Source organism: Sus scrofa, chromosome 18 (genome assembly GCF_054392235.1).
Source record: "Sus scrofa isolate SSC_HxYL_T2T_F1_AM1 chromosome 18, Sscrofa_HxYL_maternal_Yorkshire_Landrace_v2.0, whole genome shotgun sequence".
NCBI classification, from domain to species: domain Eukaryota; kingdom Metazoa; phylum Chordata; class Mammalia; order Artiodactyla; family Suidae; genus Sus; species Sus scrofa.
In genome coordinates this window covers 59,855,441-59,878,047 of record NC_139400.1, presented here as the reverse complement: position 1 = coordinate 59,878,047, position 22,607 = coordinate 59,855,441, and the positions used below count along the sequence as shown (strand labels likewise).

At 53.2% G+C, this 22,607-nt stretch overlaps 1 protein-coding gene across 19 annotated transcripts in view; it reads right to left on the bottom strand.

The window, feature by feature from the left end:
• Window positions 1–22,607, bottom strand: part of CAMK2B (calcium/calmodulin dependent protein kinase II beta) — a 95,761-nt gene that overhangs the window by 58,098 nt on the left and 15,056 nt on the right. For all 19 annotated transcript variants that reach the window (XR_014833231.1, XR_014833232.1, XM_021078635.2 and 16 more), the window contains exon 2: window positions 1,860–1,954. Coding sequence is in view for 17 of the 19 variants with exons in the window: in XM_021078635.2 (XP_020934294.2) it covers window positions 1,860–1,954 (95 nt within the window). In the remaining 2 variants the exon portion in view is untranslated. The remainder of the gene's footprint in view (window positions 1–1,859; window positions 1,955–22,607) is intronic.

Here is a 22,607-nt window from a genome sequence, read left to right as displayed (position 1 = left end):
GTAATGATGGAACACGCCGGGAATTTCAGACTTCCACTACTCTTGACCCTCCCACTGTGTAGAACACGTCGGGGCTATAAACAGGGGAGCCTGAGGTTACGTGCAAAGAGCTGCATGAATCCACCAAAACATACCAGGTGGTTTTCTGCTTGAGTCCACAAACTCCTATTCATCCTTCAAAGCCCATTCGACCTCCCTGTGCCTGCCCCTGTGCTCCCACTCTGCACCTGGGGCTGTCAAGGCTTGTTTGGATGTGTTTGCCCATCACCCTGTCCTTGGTACCAGGCACGTGGGAGGGGCTGGGTAAACCTGGTGGCTGAGTGAGGGTCTCCCGCATTGGTCTAGGGGACATCTGAAGGTGGGCTCTCTCCCCCTTTAGCCTGACACAAGCCTGTGGAAGGAGAGGGAATGTTCCTCCTGCCTTAGGAGCTCCACATATACGGACACATCCGACTCCCGTATCCCACCAGTGCCACCCACACAGCATCAGAGGACATGGAAGCTTCCCTTTGTTCTGGCAGCACAGTGCATACAGCAGGCGCTTAGTAAATATTAGCTTTTGCACGATCACTATTATCCCAGCCTGGCTGTGGGACACACACGCCCCAGGGATGCCCAGGCCCTCAGGCTTCTCTCCGCAGTGTCCTCTCCCAACACCAGCGCAAAAAGGAGGACGCAGGACTGACCCAGCCTGGGCACAACCAGGCTCTCGACCTGAGCTGGGACAGATGTGCCTGCCCCTGCAGGCACTCAGCCCTGAGGGCCTGCCTGGTACAGGGCAGGCACCCGAACACCTACACACAGCTCAGTGAGGGGCTTGGGGCTCAGCCACCCGCCCCTGCAAGCTGCTGGGCTGGAAACCGCAGACCCCACAGATGGGGCATCTTCAGCACCCGCCACGGGGAGGGACTCAGGCCAGCACTGCCAAGAGGCAGGGCCTCTTTGCCCAGGAGCCTCTCAATAGCTCAGATCTGTGTCGACACTAACTGGGGTCTGGGAGGTGGGAGGGCACCAGGCCAGGGCTTCGCTCGGCTCCCCTGCCCAGGGGTCACCCGCCCCTCCTGTCTGACCCTGGGGTCGGAGACCCATGGGATCCGCAAGGCACTAGGGTGTGGCAGTGCTGCCACCTCTCTGGGACGGCCCAGCCTTCCACCCCCACCTTGGGGACCTTGCCAACCCCCTGCTTCCCTGCCCCTTGCCCCTCGTTTCTGTGCTCTAACGTCACTGCTCAGGGTGGCATCTCTGCCGTGGCCCCGTCACAGTCACTCACCCCCGTCATCCCCTGCCCCCAGGTCCCGCTGCACCCGCACCACTTGGAACACGTCAGATCGCACGGTTGTCGCCTGGCAAGGGCTCAGGAGGCGCTGGATAGGGTGAGGCCACATGCCCAGGGCCAGCACCACGCCTACCCCTCCAGGCCCACCGAGCCCCCAACCCCAGCAAAGGCAGGTGAGTCCTCGCGTGCCTCCCCGCAGCTGGAGGACCAGCAGGGGCTGAGTTAGGAAACATGCCATTCACACTGCCCCTCAAGCATCCCCTGGTCACCCAAAGTCCTCAGGTCACCAAGCCCTCCTCTGGCCCACAGTTCTTGGGCAGGTGACATCATCTGACCACTTCTGCCACCTGGCTGCTGCACGCCTCCCCCCTTCCAGCCCTGGGGAGGCGAGGCTGGGGCTTCCAGAGCCTCCCAACCAGAGCAAAAGTACCATTCTGGGTCTGAGGGGGTGCAGGTGCCCGGTCCTCTCGGCCCCATTCGGTTAGAGGCTCCAGTCACATCCCACTGCAGCCACGGATCCCGCTCCTTCTGTGCCCACCCATGAGCCACGGCCAAGCCCCAGCCCGCAGCCCGTGTTCCCTACCTCGGGCCGAGAGCTTCTTGGTGTTGATGATCTTGGCTGCGTACTCGTGGCCGGTGCAGAGCTTGACACAGCGTCGGACCACAGAGAAAGCCCCCCTGGGAGAGAACAGGAGGAGAGACAGCCGATTAATGCCCCGGTGAACCCCCAGCACCCAGGCACGAGGCAGAGATCTGCACAAGGCAGGGGCGCCCCTCCCAGACGGCTCCAGCCCACCCCACGGGGCGCCAGTCCGACAGGGGCCCCCCTCTCCTGGCGGCTGTCAGAGCCTCGCCGACCGGCACCCCTGCTCCTGGGAGGCCCCTGGCCTCCGCATCCTCCTGGGCCTGCTGGACCGAGGGCCCTCCGGGGTGGTCTAAGCCTGCATGCTCCCCCACTCTACGCCAAGTCCGTGAGAGCCAGCGAGCCCTCGCAGAGCAAGGAATGCTGGTCTGGCTCCAGACGGCAGAACAAACAGGTGCAGCCCGCGGGGGCTCCGTGAAGGGTCTGGAGGGAGGGAGAAGCCTCGCATGGTTGAGCTGCAAAGCTGGAGGCGAGGGCCCCTCCCAGAACCTCCAGCACCGCTGTCCCGAGTTCCGTCGGAGGCTGCACGTCCCACCGCTGAGAAGACATTTCCATGCCCACCTCGTTAGTGCTTTTCAGAGAGAAGCAGAGGTGGGGAGCACCCTGGAGGGCCAAGAAAGAAACCCGGGAGCGGGGTTACTGCAGCCATGCAGAGGTCCTGAGGGTGACCCCCAAACTCTGGTCCTTGAGAGGAAGCTTTGCAGGAGGTGACAGAGCAAGACGGCGCCCAGAGAGCAGGCCTGTGTGGGTCCGGGGCAGGTGTGGGGCACAGCCCGGAGGGAGCCTGGGGTCCATCAGACGGTCCTCCTCGGTATTCAACTTGTCACCACCCTTGGTTTAATTTGATTTCAGGTCATTTTCGAAGAACATCAGAGCGGGCATATGTGAGACAGCCGCAACAGGAAATGTCTTGGGAAGGGTCTTAGTCCAGACAGGAGGCCGCCAGGGAGGGGTGGGCACACAAAAGCCACATCTGGCTGAGCACACGCAGCCTGCAAGGCTGGGGACAGCCCTGACTGCAGGCGCCTCCTCTGTCTTCTCTCCCCAGAGGCCTCGCAGGCACAGCCCTCATTGGGAGCCAGTCTCTCCTCTGCCCAGAGAGCCCAAGAAGCCCGCCAGCTGCCCCGAGCCCGGGCTCTGGGTGGCCGGAAAGCAGCATCTTAAACAGAGAACATTTCTTTGCTCTAATCCTTTTTGAAATAAAAATTCCATTAAGACGTACAATTCACTTCCTTGGAAAAAAAATCTTACACTAAATCTAATTGAACATTTTCTTTGCTTTTTAGGGCCGTGCCCGCGGCATGTGGAGGCTCCCAGGCTAGGGGTCGAATCAGAGCTACAGCTGCTGGCCTCCACCACAGCTCACAACAAAGCTGGATCCTTAACCCATTGAGAGAGGCCAGGGATCAAACCCGCATCCTTATGGAAACTAGTCAGATTTCCCACGGAGCCACAACACAAACTTCCCTAATTGAACATTTTCTTAATGACCCAGGTCGTTAGCCATGTATCTTTGTTTTTTCTTGTTCTTTTTCTGGCTGCACCTGAGGCATGTGGAAGTTCCCAGACCAGGGATTGAATCTGAGCCGCAGATGCAACCTACACCACAGCTGCGGCCACACGGGTCCTTAGCTTAACCCCCTGCGGCACAGCAGGAACTCCTGTCTTCGCTTTTTCAATGTTGGCAGGAGAAGGGACAGTGGCTGCCCCTGGGGGCGGGGAGGCCCGGGCTTGGGTTGGGGGTGCACTAGTCACTCCACACCCTCTGCCCTCTGTCATTTTCTCACTCTATGCATGGGTTCCCTTCTCAAAATATTCTTTTATTGTGAGAAAACAAACGTAAAGGGAATTCCCCTGGTAGCTCAGTGGGTGAAGGACCTGTCATTGCCACTGCTGTGGTGCAGGTTCAATCCCCAGCCCAGGAACTTCCGCATGCTGCAGACGCAGTCAACGCAAGAAAATGAAGAAAAGTAAAGAAAGGATGATTTCTTTTTCGACCCGTGACTCTGGCCTGGGATGTAGTGGGCGAGGGACAAAGAACAGGCTCCAAGAAGGTCTGGGTTCAGGAGTTCCTGTCGTGGCACAGCAGAAATGAATCTGACTAGAAAGCATGAGGTTGCAGGTTCCATCCCTGGCCTCGCTCAGGGGGTTAAGGATCCAGCGTTGCTGTGACCTGTGGTGTCGCAGATGTGGCTTGGATACAATGGTGCTGTGGCTGGGGCTGGGGCTGTGGTGGAGGCCGGCAGCTGCAGCTCTGATTCAACCCCTAGCCTGGGAATCTCCAAATGCCGCAGGTGCAGCCTTAAAAAGCAAAAAGCAAAGGTCTGGGTTCAAGTCCTGCTTTGTCCCTTCCTGGATTGCACCCTCTGAGCCTGTTTCCCCACCCATCTAAGGAGCAGGACAGGTTCAAGGGATGCTCTGTGCTGGGGGGAATGAGGAAGGCGGCAGGCATGGGGCTCAGCATCCAGCAAGCGCTCAATAGTGGAGTTCACAGGGAGCACCCGGTCTGGAGAAGGAGCTGCTCTAGGACACAGGCCTCCCAATTCCGGGGTCCTGCCTGTGGGCTTTTGGGCGGAGGCAGCTCTGGAAACCCCGCTGGGGGAGGGCTCCTCCTGCCCTAACTGCCAGGCCTGAAGAAAAGTTCTAGAAAGAGCTGCCCTACTCCTTGGCTCCCCGCCCCACTCTAGTCTGTGCCCAGGCATCTGCACCCAATGCCCATGCACCGTGAGGCCGTGCCTGGAGCAGGGCCCCACAGGAACCCTCAGTTTTCCAATGGAAGAGGCGTGGACGTTGCCCAGAAAGCCTGGAGCAGCTCCCGGGTTAGAGGACTCGCTGCGACTTACCCGCAGGGAGAGGTGGCGGCCGTGAGAGCACAAGGAAGCTGGGAGGCCCTCAGGACCCCTCTCCCAACCTTGAAGCCAGCCTCTTGGTCACCACCATCGCCTAGTCGCCTTCTGACCCCGCCCTAGGCATCCGCCCCCTTCCTGGAAGCTCAGCCAGTTGCTTGACACCCAGCACAAGGAAGCCCCCAGAAGTGCCAGCGCACTGAGCATGTGCCCTGTGGGCCCCGGCCTGGGGGCCCCTAACATCTTGGATATCACAAACAACCATGAGGCTCGCCCCAGCGCCACCCCGCCTCAGAACTCACAGCATCTGCCCACCAGAAACTTAGAATCATTGAGAGTCAACAACACAGACAAAGGGCCCAGATCTGTATCCTAGCACAGCCACCAGGCAAACTCCTATGCATCCCTCAACACCCAATTCCATACCTCCTCTTGGAAATCTTCCCCAGCTCCTGCGGAGAGTCAGCTCGGTCTCCTCTGCACTCTACATGCGTCTAGACTCACTCTGCCCACTTGATTACAATTATTTATCTGTTCCTTTCTGCCCCTCCATTGAGGCTCTCCACAGGCAATGCTGGTGTCAGGCAGTGTGCAGACTGTGATATGGGAGGAGAACCGACTCCAAGCACCACCAGCTGACCGTGAGGGTGCGGGTGTTGGGCCTCAGCACATCAGGCCAATGGGATGAGAAGGGGGAGGCTTCTGGAAAGACAGGGAGGGATTGGGATGGGACGAGACTCCAGAGTGTGAGTTAGCAGGAGAGGGGGACCTCCTTGGAGAGGCATCTGCTGGGTGGTGGCAGTGTCTGTGGAAGGATGGGGGCGCCTTCTGTGGGGCTGAGGCCTGGGGCCCCCTGATCAGAGCAGGAGAGCACTGGTGTGGCCAGGGCCTGGCAGAACCCCCACCCCGCACAAAGACAGTGCGCTGCTGTGGAAGCAGACGGCAGGCCAGGCAGTGGGGAGCAGATGCCTGGACTGCATCTAAGTAGGGCCGGCCTGCAATGCCCACTGCTCCAACGGTCCCTGGATGGCACAGCAGGTGGCACCCAGTTGCGGGGTCGGGAAGGCCACCTAGAGCAAGACGGCCCAGCGCAGCCTGTAGGGGAGACTCAGGGGAGGTGGGGGCCTGGGTGGGGAAGAAGAGCAGGGAGGGGGGCTGGGGAGAAGGCAGGCCTGGCTGGGGAACCACTCTGGACCTTGAGGTCGCCACGCGATGCCCCCCTACAGCCCGTGCTGCTGAACTCCAGTTTAAAGTCATCTGCGTGGAGCTCCCACTGTGACACAACGGGATCGGCAGTGTCTTAGGAGCACGGGGATGCGGGTTTGATCCCTGGCCCAGCACAGAGGGTTAAGGATCTGGTGTCGCCAAGGCAGTGGCTTGCGTCGAGACTGTGGCTCAGATCTGATCCCTGGCCTGGGAGCTCCATATGCCGAAGGGCGGCCAAAAATGGGGAAGGAAAGGAAAAAAAGAAAAAAGAAAAAGTGATCTGCATAATGTGTGCGGGTCAGGAGGCGCCCAAACTGATTACAGAAAGAAACACTCTTTCAGTCCTTGCTGGCTGGCGGCTCTGGAAGCTGTCTCGTCTGGGGTGGGACCCGGACCGGAGCGTAACACCAGACAGGGGATTCACTCTAGAGCTGCGTGGGGTCTGGACTGCTGTGCAGACACCAAGCACTGCTGTGGCCCCGTGGGCCCATGGTGACACTCAAGGGTCAGTCTCTCACCAGCAAAGGGGATGACCGCCCCCCCCCCAACCCCCAAGCTTGCGGCCAAACCTGCACATCACGCCAGACAGACGTGGACCAGAGAGCAGCTTCCTGTCGCATTTACTTTCTCTTTCCTCCCCATCCAACCTGTGGCCTCTGCCTGCCACCTCCCACAGAGACAGACAGCCTGCTGGCCCTCAGGGGCAGCGTCTGGCCCCAGGTTTCCACACGCCAGCCTCTGAGCTGCCCCCATGCCTGCCGGACTCCCAGCTGCCACCTGGAACCTGCCCCAGACGTGGATTACCTGGAGCCCCCACGGAGCCCCCACTGCACCTGCTTTAGGGAACCACCTCCTCTCTGCTTCTCTCTCCACAATCCCCATCCCTGTGGTCCAGGGGAGCACGGGGCCCGCACCCCAACTCTGGCTCTCTGCCCCATCCTGGCCTCACAGGTGCTGTCCTGGCTGCCATCAGGGCTGTGGGCCCCCTGAGACCGCACCGCCCAGTAGCAGATACACCCAGCGGCTGAACCACCCAGAGGTCCTGCCCACACTCTGCTAACTCAGATGCTCAGGACTGAGGATTCCTGCCAACTAGCCAGAGCCAAGGGCCCACGACAGCCCCTAGAAGAGGCCTCTAGCCTCCAGAAGCTTCTTAAATTTTAGAGCCGAAAACAGCTGGAGCATCCAGTAAAAGAAAAGGGCCACGGCCTTGTGTATCTGTTTTGTAAAGGTTTCTGCACAAGTCAGGCACACAGAGGTCTGGGGCAAAACGGCTCTCTTGGCGCCCCCACTCCCCAGGCAGATCCGCCCAAGATTTTTCTGGAACAGGCTGAACAGGCAGCAGATGCCCTTGGCTGGTCCAACAGTTTTATTTCCCACGTAACTCAACAAATGGATGTTCTGAAACCAGCCTGAGGACTGTGCGCCTCCACCCTGCCCAGCCTGGTGCCCCCCCACCGTGGGCTCAGCTGAGGAGGGCCTGGGGCAGCACTCAGGGCGGGGCCCGCCCAGCTCACTCACCACGCCTGGCCCTTCGCTTGTTGGGATGTTTGGACTTAAACGAAATCAAACTGCCGCTTATTTGCGGGTGGGCATAAACTGTTTTCCACCTTTGATTTTTAATCTAGACCGAAGCAATTTGGTAGGAAACAGGGCTTCTCCAGGAGGGTGTCTGGGGGTTTCTCTTGCTTCTAATATCAGTTTTGGGTTTTGGGGTTTTGTTTTGTTTTGTTTTTGTCTTTTTTTTTAGGGCCACACCAGCGGCCTATGGAAGTTCCCAGGCTAGGGGTCGAATCAGAGCTGCAGCTACTGGCCAGTGCCACAGCCACAGAAACGCTGGATCCAACCTTGTCTGCAACCTACATCACAGCTCACAGCAATGCCGGATATTTAACCCACTGAGCAAGGCCAGGGATCGAACCCCCATCATCAGGGATACTCGTCGGGTTCATTAGCGCTGAGCCACAACAGGAGCTCCGTAACAGTTTTAAAACCAGAATCTACACTCATGGCAGAAAACGGAGTAAAATGAGGTGGTTTAAACAGAGCAAGCTGAAGCGGCTCCACCTTGATACCTGTCGGTGGCATCCCGCGGAGCTCCGATGTGCCTCCTGAGGTCTACACCACAGGAAGGCTCCCCCCCCCCCACTCAGGAGCCTCTTGCAGTGTATAAACTGCTTTTCCTTCTCACCATTTTCCCCGCACGGCCAGCACCTCTTCCACAGCACCATCTGGCAGCTACACCCTGCTTCCCTGGTGGACGCCCGTCCGGGGACACCGGGAGGGTCTGTGACCTTCCCCAGGCTCCCCAGCCCTGGGGGTGGAGCCATGGGGAGCGTGCCGGCTCCGAGGGGATCTGGGCAGGAACATGAGGCCCCAGGGCAGGCGTGACGTCCGGGGCGCAGGCGGATGAGGGCCGCCCATCATCCACCAACAGGCGGGGAGACAGAGCTCAGAGGACCGTGCCCCACGCCTGCCAGGGTCCGGAACATCCTGGGTTCCAGAAACGGCCTGAAGTAGCAGGACTCAAGACTAGAGCTGGACAACATTTAGTCCTTTTTGTAAACAGCCGAAGCCCCGAGGCCTCCGCCAGCCCTGCGGCGTGCCTTTCATGGGCGTGCGAGTCCCCGCTTTGTGCGTTGCCTTTTATATTTCACACCACTCCTCACGCAATTCCCGCTCTCTGACCTAATAGATCACATACTTGTCAACCTCACAGCAGCGCACGCTCCCTCCCCAGACCGCCGAGGGCTTCCTCGATCGGCAGGCATTTGGGATGGTTCCAGTTTCCCTTCTCATAAATGCCTGCCGTAAACATCTCGGTTATTTCTGGAGAGTTTATTTCCAAAGGCACGATGGCTGGGTGATTTACAACCGCACCGGCGAGGAAAACGCCTGCGCTTGCCATCACCCCAGCATCCCGCCCCGGCCTTTCCACGATCCTTCCTTGGAATCCCTGACAGCTCCTCGGCTCAGCCCTCTGAGCCTGCGCCAGAAACGCAATCCTAACTCATCCAGGCTGTGCGAAGGTCCTGGGGCCACCACCACAAAGTACACGGACTGGGCAGCTTAAACCACAGGAACTGTGTCTCACAGTTCTGGAGGCGAGAAGTGCAAGATCGAGGTGCTGGCAGGATTGGTTCCTTTGGCGCCTGCGAGGGAGAATCTGCTCCAGGTCTCTCCCCAGCTTCTGGGGGTTTGCTGGCCGTCGGCGGGGCTCCCCGGCTTGCAGACGCATCACCCCCATCTCCGCCTTCGTGTTCACGGGGCATTGTCCCTGTGTGCCTCTGTCCAAGTGTCCCCTTTTTAGAAGGAACAGTCATATCTGGTGAGGGCCCCTCCTCCACCTCATCTTAACTATTTATATCTACGACGACCTATTTCCAAATAAGATCACGTTCCAAGGTCCTGGGGTTAGGACTCCATATGAATTTTGCAGAGACACGATTCACCCCACAGCACATGCTGACTCCCAGTTCTGCCTTAATGAATGCGCCACTGGGTGTCCCAGGCAAACCGCTCCCGAACTGCCACCCTCAAATATTAGCTCCACAGGATGCCGACAGATGTTCGGTACAAAGGGGGCTGCGGATAAGTCTGGAAACCAGTAAGTTAAACAGTGTTTTCCTGCCTTTCCTTCCTTCTTCCTTTTTTCTTTTTTTTTTTTTTTAATTGCAGGACTTCTCAGGGCCTTTAACAGGGGAATCCATACTGTGAATTTCTAACTAGTGAATGTGAGCTGCGGCCTTTCCCTAACTTATTTGACCAGAGAAATCCTTATCCACAGAAGGCTCATGAGGGTCAAGAGTCTGGGCAGGGAGGGCTTCGAGTCCAGGGCCTCAACCCCAAAGAAACAAACGGGGAAGGCAGGACAGACACAGCCCTGGTCAGGGCCACCTGAGGACGCCCCCAAACACAAGCAGGGATGCCCATGGAGGCTTAGGGGTGCACCTCGGATGGAGAAAACTTCAGCGTGGTCCTCCCTTCTCTCTGCCGCCCCTCCCACGGGAACCCCCTCCCCAACCACACACACGGCCAGGTCCCACCTCTTCCCAGATGCCCTGGGAGGCGGGGCCTCACCTGGAGGAGCCAAGAATGTCAATTCAGAGAGGACAGTTTCTTTTTTTTTTTTTAAAGGAAAAAGTGTTTTTATTTTTTAAAATGTTTTCTTAGAGTTGATTTACAATGTTCTGTCAATTTCTGCTGTACAGCAAAGGGATCCAGTTCTACATACAGACATTCTTGTCTTCTTTTTTTTTAAAAAAAACTTGAAGCTTATTTATGTATTTATTGTCTTTTTAGGGCCACACCCGCAGCATCTGGAGGTTCCCAGGCTAGGGGGCGTGTCAGAGCTGCAGCCGCTGGCCTACACCACAGCCACTGCAACTCAGGATCCGAGCCGCCTCTGTGACCTACAGCACAGCTCACCGCAATGCCGGATCATTAACCCACTGAGCGAGGCCAGGGATCGAACCTGCGTCCTCTGCTGAGCCATGACGGGAACGCCTATACATTCTTTTTCTCGTGTTATCTTCCACCATGGTCTATCACAAGTGATTGGATGTCGTTCCCTGTGCTGTACCCTGGGACCTCACTGTTTATCCAACTAAATGCAACCGTTTACCTCTACCAAGCCCAGACTCCCCGTCCATCCCACTCCATCCCCCGCCACAAGTCTGTTCTCTACGTCCAGGGGTTTGTTTCTGCTCTGCAGATAGGTTCCTGTGTGCCATATATTAGATTCCAGATACAAGTGATACCATACGGTATTTGTCTTTTTCTGACTTAATTCACCTAGCATGAGAATGCAGAGAGGACACTTCCTTTACATTTCTGACAACACTGAGAGGAGAGGGCACACCCGCAGGAGCAGAGCCATGTGTGTCCTGACCCCATATAGCTTATGACAAAACGCACCCTGCATCCTAATGAGATTTAGGTGTAAATGACCACAAACGGTCACCCGTGGCATTTCACATGAATTAATGTCATTACTTTGTACAGTCACATCACGCTTCGTGAGTCCTCCACGGAGGAGCGAGCCCGACTCTGACACGTGTCCATGAGACTGTTCCACCGAACTCTTGCAGGTCTCACACCTCACACCATCACCCTCAAAACCAGCAAGGCTCCCCACCCCTTCCCACCGTACTGGGGTCCTCTGGCTACAGATGACCTTGAGAGGTTTCCTGGAGGGCTCAAGGGGCACAAGAGGGTGGATGCCACCCCAGGGGACCTGATGGCGTCTGAAGGAAGTGGGCTGCACTGGGAATACTGAATGAGTGCAGAGTTATCGTTTGGGGTGGTGACAAAGCTCTGGACATGGTCAGTGGTTGGTGACGGTGACACACTGAGAATATACGGAATGCCACTAAGCGAGTCCTTTAACGGTGGTTAAAATGGTCCGTTTTACATTACGGTAAAAAGTAAAGGGATGGAGAAAGATATACCATTCTAGCACCAATCAAGAGAAAGGAGGAGCAGCTCTACTGATTTCAGACAGAGCAGACTGGAGCAAGGAAAATTTACCAAGGATAAAGCAGGATGTCTCATGGTGACAAGGGGGTCATTTCTCAAGGACTGGCAATCATTCACATGTGTACCCCCGGCAGCAGACTGTCAACCTACATGCGGCAAAACTGACAGAACTGTAAGGAAAAGTAGATGAATCCACTCTTAGCGTTGGACGCGTCAGCACCACTTGATCAGAATGGACAGACCTAGAAATTCCCACTGTGGCCCAGTGGGTTAAGAACCAGACTGCAGTAGCTCGGGTCTCTGCAGAGATACGGGTCTGACCCCTGGCCCAGTGCAGTGGGTTGAAGGATCCCAGCGTTGCTGCAGCTGTGACGTAGGTTGCAGCTGTGGCTCAGATTCAATCCCTGGCCCCGGAACTTCCATATGTCACAACTTCCACATGCCGCCATCAAAAAGAAAAGAAAAATGGACAGAGCCAGCAGGCCAAAGCTCAGGAAGGACACAGCTGAACGGAAAAGCACCATCTATCAACTGGGTGTCATTAACAACCGCATCCAATGGCAACAGAACACACATTCTTCTCAAGCTCACATCTACTTTCACCAAGGTAGGGCACATTCTGGGCCATAAAACACACCTTAATAAATATAGGGAAAAAAAACATACAAAGTTTGCTCTCAGATCATAATGACATTAAACTGGAAATGAAAGTCGAAAAGACAGCTGGAAAAACCCCAAAATACATGGAGATTAAATAACATACTTCTAAACAACACATGACTCAAAGAAGGAATCTCTGCAGAAATTTTTAAATATTTCGACTGAATGAAAAATGAAAATAAAACTTACCAAAATGTGCGGAATGTAGTAAAAAAAACAGTGCTTGGGGAAAAAGTATGCCATTGCACGCATGTGTTAGAAAAGAAGATTTAAAATCAATAATTGAAGCTTCCGCCTTAGCCAACTAGGAAAAGAAGAGCAAATTAAATTCAGGCTGAGCAGAAGAAAAGACATATGAAAGAGCAGAGATAAATGAAATTGAAAACAGGAAATCAACAGAGAAAATCAATGAAACCAAAAGCTGGTACTTTGGTTTCATTCTTAAGATCAATAATGTTGATAAGCCTTTTGCCAAGCTAAGAAAAAAAGCGAAAGGACACAAATATCAAAAATGAAAGAGGGGCCATCACCACTGATCCTTTGGAAATTAAAAGGATAATAAAAGAATACGTTAAATAACTCTATGTCCACAAACTTGATGAAATCTAGATGAAATGACCAATTCCTTGAAAACACAATCTGCCAAAACTCTCACAAGCAGAAATAGACAAGAAAGACTAATAACGTGTGTTATCGCTTATGTGTGGAATCTAAAAAAATACAACAGACAAATGGACATAACAAAACACAAACAGATTCACAGATATAAACAACAAGCTGGTGGTTACCAGCGGGGAGAGGGAAGAGGGAAGGGGTAACATAGGGGTAGAGGATTACAAACTACTATGTATAAAATAGACAAGTTACAAAGATATTTTGTACAGTTCAGGTAATACAGTCAAAATTTTATAATAACCTTAAATGGAGTATAATCTATTCAAACTATGAATCATTATACTATACACCTGAAACTAATGTTACATTGCAAATCAACTCTACATCAATTTTTAAAGTAAAAAGAAGAAGAAATAAACAATCTAGGGAGTTCCCGTCGTAGTGCAGTGGTTAACAAATCCGACTAGGAACCATGAGGTTGCGGGTTCGGTCCCTGCCCTTGCTCAGTGGGTTAAGGATCCGGCGTTGCCGTGAGCTGTGGTGTAGTTTGCAGACGCGGCTTGGATCCTGCGTTGCTGTGGCTCTGGCGTAGGCTGGCGGCTACAGCTCCGATTAGACCCCTAGCCTGGAATCTCCATATGCCGCGGGAGAAGCCCAAGAAATAGCAAAAAGAAAAAAAAAAAAGAAAAGAAAGAAAGAAAGAAACAATCTAAATAGACCTGTTTATTAAAGAAGTTGAATCAATAAATACAGGATAAGAGACTCACAGACATAGAGAACAGACGTGTGGTTGCCAAGGGGGAGCAGGTAGGGAAAGAGACGGGCTGGGACTCTGGGGTTAGTAGATGCAAACTATCACATTTAGAAAGGACAGACAGCAAGGTCTTACTATATAACAGAGGCAACTATATCCAGTCTCCTGGGACACTCCATGATGGAAAAGAATATAAAAAAGGATGTTTATATATGTATAACTGAGTCACTTTGCTGTACAACAGAAATTGGCACAACACTCTAAATCGACTATACTTTAATAAAGGAATTAATTTTAAAATAAATACAAGAAAAGAAAACTACAGATCAACATTTCTCATGAACACAGATGCAAAAATCCTCAAAAAAGCATTAGTGAGCTGAATCCGCCAACATACGAACAGAACTATACACCATGACCCAGTAGGATTTATCCCAGGAATGCAAGTCCAGCTGGTTTGATGGTTTGAAGACCGATTAATGTAACCCATCGCATCAAGTGACTTACAAAGATCAGATCAGGGCCCCACCCTTACAACCTCTTTTACCCTTAACTACCTTCCAAAAAATCCTTTCTCCAAATACAGTTACTTTGAGGGTCAGAGCTTCACCTACGAATTCTGAGGGACACAATTCCATCCACAAGTATTTACCAAAACACTACAACTAACACCATACTTTTGAGTGAGTAGGTGCTTTTCCACTAAGATCAGAAACAAGGAAAGGCAAGAATATCCCTTCTCACCACTCTTTTTCGGCATCATACTGGAAGTTCCAGCTAATGCTGGGAAAGGAAATAAAAAATTTACAGATTAAGAAATAAAATATAGGAGTTCCCATCGGGGTGCACATGACGTTGCAGGTTCAATCCCTGGCTTCGCTCAGTGCATTAAGGATCCATCATTGTCAACAGTTGTGGTGTAGGTCGCAGACATGGCTCGGATCTGGCATTGCTGTGGCTGTGGTGTAGGCCAGCCACTGTAGCTCTGATTTGATCCCTAGCCTGTGACCCTCCATATGCCACAGGTGCAGCCCTAAAAAGCGGGGGAAAAAAAAAAGAAAGAAAGAAAGAAAAGAAAAGAAAGTTAAATATAAAACTGTCTTTCTTCCCAGATGATATTATTATCTATGTAGAAATTCCCAAAGACCTGCCCAAAAAAACCTCCTAGAAGTAATGTGATTATAGGAAGGTTATAGGATACAAGATTAATATACAAGTCATTTGCTTTTCTATATATCATAAATGAGCAAATGGCATTTTTTTTTTGTCTTTTTGCTATTTCTTGGGCCGCTCCTGCGGCATATGGAGGTTCCCAGGCTAGGGGTCGAATCGGAGCTGTGGCCACCAGCCTACACCAGAGCCACAGCAACACAGGATCCGAGCTGCGTCTGCAACCTACACCACAGCTCACGGCAACGCCGGATCCTTAACCCACTGAGCAAGGGCAGGGACCGAACCTGCAACCTCATGGTTCCTAGTCAGATTCGTTAACCACTGTGCCACGACGGGAACTCCCCAAATGGCATTTTAAATTAAAAACATAAAACTATTTATATTAGCATCAAAAAATGAAATACTTAGGTATAAATCAACAAAGTATGTACAAAATCTATCCTCATGAAAAAAACTCAAAGAACTAAATAAATGGAGAGATATCCCACGTTCATGGACAGGAAGACTCGCTATTGTCAGAACGTCTGTTCTTTCCACCTTCTCTGTGGATTCATCCTGATCAAAATCCCAGCAAGTTATTTTGTGGCTATGGACAAACTGATCCTAAAGTTTATCCAGAGATGCAAAAGGCCTGGAATAGCCAACACAGTATTGATGAGAAGAAAAAAGGACGCGGACTGACACTACCTGATTTCAAGACGATAAAGCTATGGTAATCACGACAGTGTGGTTTGGCAAAAGAACAGACACTAGATTAACGGAATAGAACAGAGAACATGAAAATGGGCCCACACAGATACAGCCAACCAACTTTTGACAAAAGAGAAGACAATTTTGGGAAGACAATTTTGGGGAGGAAAGATAGTCTTTCCAAAAAAAGTCATGCTTGCTATGGACTGAACGTTTGCGTTCACCTCCACCCCTACCACCAAGTTCATATCCTGAAATCCTAACCCCGATGGGACAGTATTAGGAGGTGACGCCTTCTGGAGGTGATTAGGTCATGAGAGAAGAGCCTCCATGAGGAAGACGAATGCTTTACAAAAAAGCACCCCAGAGAAATCTTCCCACCTCTTCTGCCACGTGAAGACACAGAGAAAAGATGACCGTCTAGGCAGCAGGTCTCACTAGACCCTGAGTCGGCCAGAGCCGTCATCTTGGACTTCCAGTTTCCAGAACTGTGAGGAATAAATGTTTGTTGTTGTTTATAAATCACCCAGATTGTGGTATTTCAACTACAGCAGACTAAATAGTATAAGACACTACTGTAACTACTAGACAACCAGATGAAAAAAAAAAAAAAAGAATCTAGACACAGACCTTACACCTATCACAAAAATTAACTCAAAATGGATTATAGACCCAAATGAAAAATGCAAAATGTAAACGTCTTAGAAGACATCATAGGAGAAAATTTTGATGACATTGGGTTTGGCAATAAGTTTTTCAGATACAACACCAAAAGCATGATCCATGAAAGAAGTGGTAAGCTGATCTTCATTAGAATAAAAACTTCTGCTCTTTGAAAGATGAGTTCAGCAAATGAGAAGACTGGCCACAAGTGGGAGAAAATATTTCCAAAACATATATCTGATTAAGGACTCCTATCTAAAATATACAAGGAACTCTTAAAGGGCACCAATAATAAAACAAAGTCAACTGAAAATAGACCAGAGACCTTAACAGACACTTCACCAAAGATACACAGATGGCAAATAAGCACATGAAAAGATGCTCCATATCATGTCATCAAATGCAAATTAAAACAACAACAAGATATCACAACCTATTTAAATGCCCCGAATCCAGAACACTGACACCACCCCAGGCTGGTGAGGAATGGAGCAGCAGGAATTCTCACTCATTGCTGGAAAAAATGCAAAATGGTATAGCCATTCTGGAACTTTCTAACAAAAGTAAACACATTCTTACCATATGATCCAGCAATCATGCTCCTTGGTATTTACTCAGAGGAGTCAAAAATTTATGTCCATGCAAAAGCTTGCGTATAGATGTTTATAGTAGCTGTATTCAAAACTGCCAAAACCTAAAAGCAACCAAGATGCCCAAGAAGTAGACTGAATGGATAAATAAGCTATGGAACATCCAGAAATGGAATATTATTCAGCACTATGGGCTATCAAGCCACCAGAGGATGTGAAGGAACATTAAATGGGTGGTACCAAGGGGAAGAAGCCAATCTGGGAGTTCCTGTCATGGCTCGGTGGTTAAGGAATCTGACTAAGAACCATGAGGTTGCAGGTTCGATCCCTGGCCTCACTCAGTGGGTTAAGGATCTGGTGGTGCCGTGAGCTGTGGTGTAGGTTGCAGACGCAGCTTGGATCCTGCGTTGTTGTGGCTGTGGTGTAGGCCGGCAGCTGTAGCTGTGATTAGACCCCTAGCCTGGGAACCTCCATATGCCGTGGATGCGGCCCTAGAAAAAGACAAAAAAAATAAAAGAAGCAGCAGCAGCCCATCTGAAAAGGCTGCATACTGTGTAATTCCAACTATATGACCATCTGGGAAAGGAAACATTATAGAGACAGTAAAAAGCAGCTGTCTGGAGCTCTGGAGGATGAGCGGGTGACTAGCGGAACCCAGAGGACCTGAACTCCTGTAATGACAGATGCACATCATGCCTCTGTCGGTCCCGCAGAACTGAGTGACACAGAGTGAACCCTGTGGAAGCTGGACTTCAGTTAACTTTAACATAGCAATAGTGGCCGTCACTTGCCACAAGCGTACCACGCCTGCATGCGAGACGTTAACGGGAAAGGGAACTGGGGCCAGGCTGTGAGGTCAACTTTCTTTGTTTTCTTCTTTTTTTCAAATGGACACACCTGCGGCACACAGATGTTCCCAGGCTAAGAGTTGAAACAGAGCTGCAGTTGAGGCCTACGCTACAGCCACGGCAACACCAGATCCAAGCCGCATTGGTGACCTACACTGCGGCTTGCAGCAATGCCAGACCCTCAACCCACTGAGCAAAGCCAGGGATCAAACCCGCATCCTCACGGAGACAACGCTGGGTCCTTAACCTGCCGAGTCACAGTGAGAACTCCAGTGGAAACTCTACTTTCCATCCAATATTTCTGTAAACGTAAAATCTCTCTAAAAAATAAAGTCCATTAGGTGTTTTTTAAAGTAGAAAAAGAAAACAAAGTATCTTTATGACGGGGTGGGGATTGGGGGATTTTTTTTTAACCACATGCAGAAAAGCATAAGAAAAATACCGAAATATAAGACTCACAATGAAACCTTGAACCTCTGGTGCGACCAAGGACCCACACGATGGGAGGAGGTGGTGCTGGGGGTGTCACACACGCTCCAGATCCGACAGCACCTGGGACTACACCCTGTTTCCAAACTCTCCCGCTGGGCTCTCGGGACCCCCGTGAAAGACGGAGCCGGCTGGGGGCACCAAATGCCTTGCTGAGCTCATAGCTCTGTCAGTGGCAGAGCCGGGACCTGAACGCAGACACCCCCACCTTCCTGCTCATCCACCGACCAGAGCGAGCTTCCAGCAATGAGTGAGAGTTCCTGCTGCTCCGTATCCTCACCAGCCTGGGGTGGTGTCAGTGTTCTGAATTCGGGGCATTCAAATAGGTTGTGGTACCTCCTTGTTGTTTTAATTTGCATTTGATGACATGATATGGAGCATCTTTTCAAGTGCTTATCTGCCATCTGTGTATCTTCTTTGGTGAAGTCTCTGTTAAGGTCTTTGGCCTATTTTCAATTGGCAGGTGCCCTCTGTTGGCTCAGGACAAAGGCGGGGTTGGATGGATGGAATATTCTGGTGGGGGGGGGCAGGGGGAGAGCAGGGAAGCTGAGTCCGGGAAGGGGAGCCAAGCAGAGGCAGAGCTTCTCTCCCAGCAAGGAGAGGACGGGCTAGGGGCTTGCAGCCAGGGCAGGGGCTCAGGGGCTGGGGCTCCCAGGGGTCTGGCGCACAGGAACGGGCAAGCACTCTGCATCAGCATCCCCCCGCCCTGCCCAGTCATTAACATTTACCAGACATCACTAGAGAGGGGACCACAACAGGGGACAGTGTGGCCTCTTCTGCCCACCCTAAATGTCACCACTCCCCTCCCCCACTGCGGATGGGGCAGCGGGTGGGGGAAGGGGAGGGGGGAGGAGATCCTGGCCAGCCCAGAGGCTTCATGAGGGTGGATCGTCCCTGCTGTCCCAGGGGACCAGGAGAGGGCTCCTGGGCGACACCTGGTCACAGCGCCCCTCACATGCAGCCTGCCCTGTGCACACGCTATTCCTGGGCTCCCTGGGGGGGTCCGGCTCAAGTCTATGTGCTCCTCACTCTCACCCCCCCGCTTCCCCCACCCCGTGTGGGTGTCTGTCTGTCTCACTCTCCCCCCTTCTCTCAGGAACAATCTTCAGCACAAGCACGTGGGGACCCGCCCCACCCTTCCCAGAAGCCACAGAGATGACCCAAGAGGTGGGTTTGCATTAAACAAAGACCAAAATAAGGAAGGTGAGAGTCGCAGCCCCGCCCTGGACCCCTCCACGCCCAGCACCTCCTCCTCCCACCAGGTGACCTCTGCAGAGGCTGGGGGTGGCCAAGGGGGAGACTGCGGCCCCACTTGGCTCGCAGGGCCCCCTGCAGGGAGGACAATGGGGAAGGGAGCAGGAGGAGGGGTGAGGAGGACCTCCTGCAGCTGGACAGCGCAGCTTGGACCGGAGGAGGAGGCCACCGCATCTCTGGAATTCCTCTCCCGCCTACACAGAGAGGCCCGGCCGTCCCGGGGCCTCCCACGCCCTGGGCCTCTATTCATCAGCCTCGGGAGCGCTGACGGAGGTGGCCTCAGCAGCCCATGGGCCACCTGGAAGAGCCATCCCAAATCCACAGCCCGAGGTGATCTCAGGGGCAGGGGTACCAGCTCTGATTTAACCTCTGTTCTTCTGATTTAATCTCTGTATTTTCCTGGGTTGAAAGGGTTTCGATTTCGTTTCCTGTGACCTGCCTGCTCACGTCCTTCATCCACGTCTCACTGGAATTTGGGCTCTTTTTCTTACTGACCCACAGGCACTCTTCACATGTGAAGGCGACCCCCACTCTGCCACTCAGCCCCTGCGGCTGGTCTGCAAGGAGCAGGAGGCTTGCTACCTGCTCGGAAGAGAGGTGGCAACACACGTTTTTGCTGTCCCCTAAAATAGACATGGACACTTCAAGGGCAGCACCTGCGTCCGCTCCTGTTTGCCCCTAGAATCCCAACGGTCCAGGGCTCTAGCTGATCGAAGGGGGCTGGCTGGCAACGAGCTGGGGGCACCCTACACAAGGCCCTCGTCCTGGATCTCCACCCCTCCTCTCCTTTCCCCAGGCCCCTCACCCCGCCTGGGGTGCCTGCCCGCCCCCCTCGCCTGCCCATCACGCTGAGGTCAACTCACCTTGAATTACCAGAGACCAACGACCCGGAACCAGTATTGACTTGTCATCTGTTTTCCGGCTCAGGGAGGCCCTGGCCGCTCTGGACCCCCACACCTGCCCTCACTGCAGCTGTCTGGGTGCTCTGGACAAAACCAGGGTGTCATACTGCGGGCCTCCCTCTTACTGACACCTGGACAGAGAGGGCCAAGCCATTTCACCAGCAAATAATTGTGAACACTTATATTTTCACAAACATGAATATATTACAGGAAGAAAGTGAAATCCACCTGAGTTACAAAGGCGACGGAACTGGGTGGCGACGGAGGTGTGGCCCCGCCTGGGTCTCGGTCTTTCACCTCAAGGGGAAAGGCTCACCCCCCAGTTCTGATCCAAAAGGAAAACCACAGTTGGGGGTGTCAGAGAGAACCCCCAAGGCCAGAGGCTGGGGACGCATGTCCCGGAGGAGCCTGTCCATGGACAGCTGCCCCCCACGGATGGCCAGGCCACGTGGGCATGGGAAGGCCCAGCAGAGGCACCGAGGGAGCCACACAAGAGGTTCCAACAAGGAGCAGCAGCTCACATTCGTCGGCTGGGGCCCAAGGCTCAGGTCCGAGGCAGCCCGCCCGCCTGCCCATCGCAGGCTCAGGCTGCCGTCCTGAAGTGGTGCCACTGACATCACCTCCGGGCCACCGCGTTCTTAAGAGAGCCCCCCAGGACCTGAGCCCGGGGCCCGCAGAGCGGGTCCTCCCGGGCTGCACCTCCATCTGCCAGCTTCAGGCTCAGCAGCCACGCTGGAGGTTGACATCGCCCAGCTCCGCAGCTCTGCACCTGGGAGGGACCCCAACGCAGCTTTAAGGGCTGGCACGCCCTGAAAAGTGATCCACACGGCTGCCCCCCTGGAGTGACCATGGGCCCACTGGACGCACACACGGCCACGGCCACGGCTGCAGCCCCACCAAACGCCAGCTGGGCCTCCCTTTCCAGCCTGGGTCTGTGCGCCACCAGCCCCACAGAGCGACCTTCAAAGACAGCTCTTCAAAGCCGCATCCGCCCCCCTCGTCACAGTGCCAGGCAGTCACCGACAGGGACAGAGCTGAGTCAACCCCCCGGGGGCCTGAAATTACTGCCGAGGCTGCACCGTGCACGGAGGACAAGCAGGAGCAGGCATCTGAGGAGGGACAGAGACCTCGGCAGCCCCGGGGGGGAGCTCGGTGTGTGGGCTGGCATGCAGGCAGCGCCACCTGCCAGGGCAGGCGCTCCAAACAGACTGCGACCCGCCACCCACGGTGGCCCAGACCAGAGGGGACATGGAACTCAGAACGAGGGGCTTCGTGGCCACACAATTCTCTTTTCCTGCAAAGCGTGCATCAATCAAAGCTCCAGGGGCTTTGTTTCATGTCTCAGGTCAATCGGCCTTCGTCCCCCTTGAGTTTATTCTCTGGGAACGCAAATACCTGTGTGATCGGCTTATAGACACCTGAGCACCTGCCGGGGGAGCTTTGTGGCAAGTCTCAGAGGAGGGAAGCAGGGTTTCCACAGAGCCAAGGCATGGAGACAGAAGGGACCCCAGAATGTCATCAGACCCAACCCTCCTGGTTTATAGACAGGGAAAGTGAAATCAGAGAGGTTACAGGGAGGCCCAAGGCCCCGTGTTGAGAAGTCACGGCCGGGGGGTGTGTTAAAACCATGTATTGTGTCCTTTAAAATAACCACAGTAGCCAAAGTGTCACTGACAAGTGAACGGAGAAGCAAAATGTGTTCCATCCATGCGATGAATTCTTTTCGGCCTTAAAAAGAAGGAGGTGCAGTGGGTTAAGAAGACAACCGCAGCGGCTCAGGTCACTGCAGAGGCCCGGGTTCAATCCCCGGCTCACACAGTGGGTTAAAGAGTCTGGTGTTGCTGCAGCTGCAGGTGGGTCGCAGCTGCAGCTCAGATATGACTCCCGGCCCAAGAACTTCCATATGCCTTGGGTACAGCCAAATAAAGAGGAAAAAATAAAAAGGAAAAAAACGGAAATTCTGTTACATGTTAGAACACAGATAAAATCTGAGGACATGATGCTACATGAAAGAAGCCAGACACAAAGGGACAAATGCTGTGTGCTTCTCCTTACCGGAGGTATTCAGAGCAGTCAAATTCAGGGACAGAAGGCAGAATGGTGGGTGCCAGGCGCTGGGGGTAGGGATGGGGAGTTAGTGTTTAATGGGGACGGAGGTTCAGTTTTGCAGGATGAGAACGTTCTGGAGACGCAGGGTGGTGATGCTACCACAAGCGTGGTAATGCCACTAAACCACACGCTTAACAACGGTCAGGATGGTAAATTATATGTGTGTTTCGCCACACACCCAGGAAGTCCTGGTAGGTAGGATATGCAGCCGTATCTCTAAGAAATCATTAAGAAAAAATCAAAGAAATTGGTCCTTGTCATGCTGACTTTAAAATCAGATTTAAAAAAAATTATTTTCCACACCCACAACGTATGGAAGTTCCCAGGCCAAGGATCAAACCCATGCCTCAGCTGTGAGGCGAACTGCCACAGAGACAATCTCAGATTCTTGAGCCACGGCACCACAGGTGC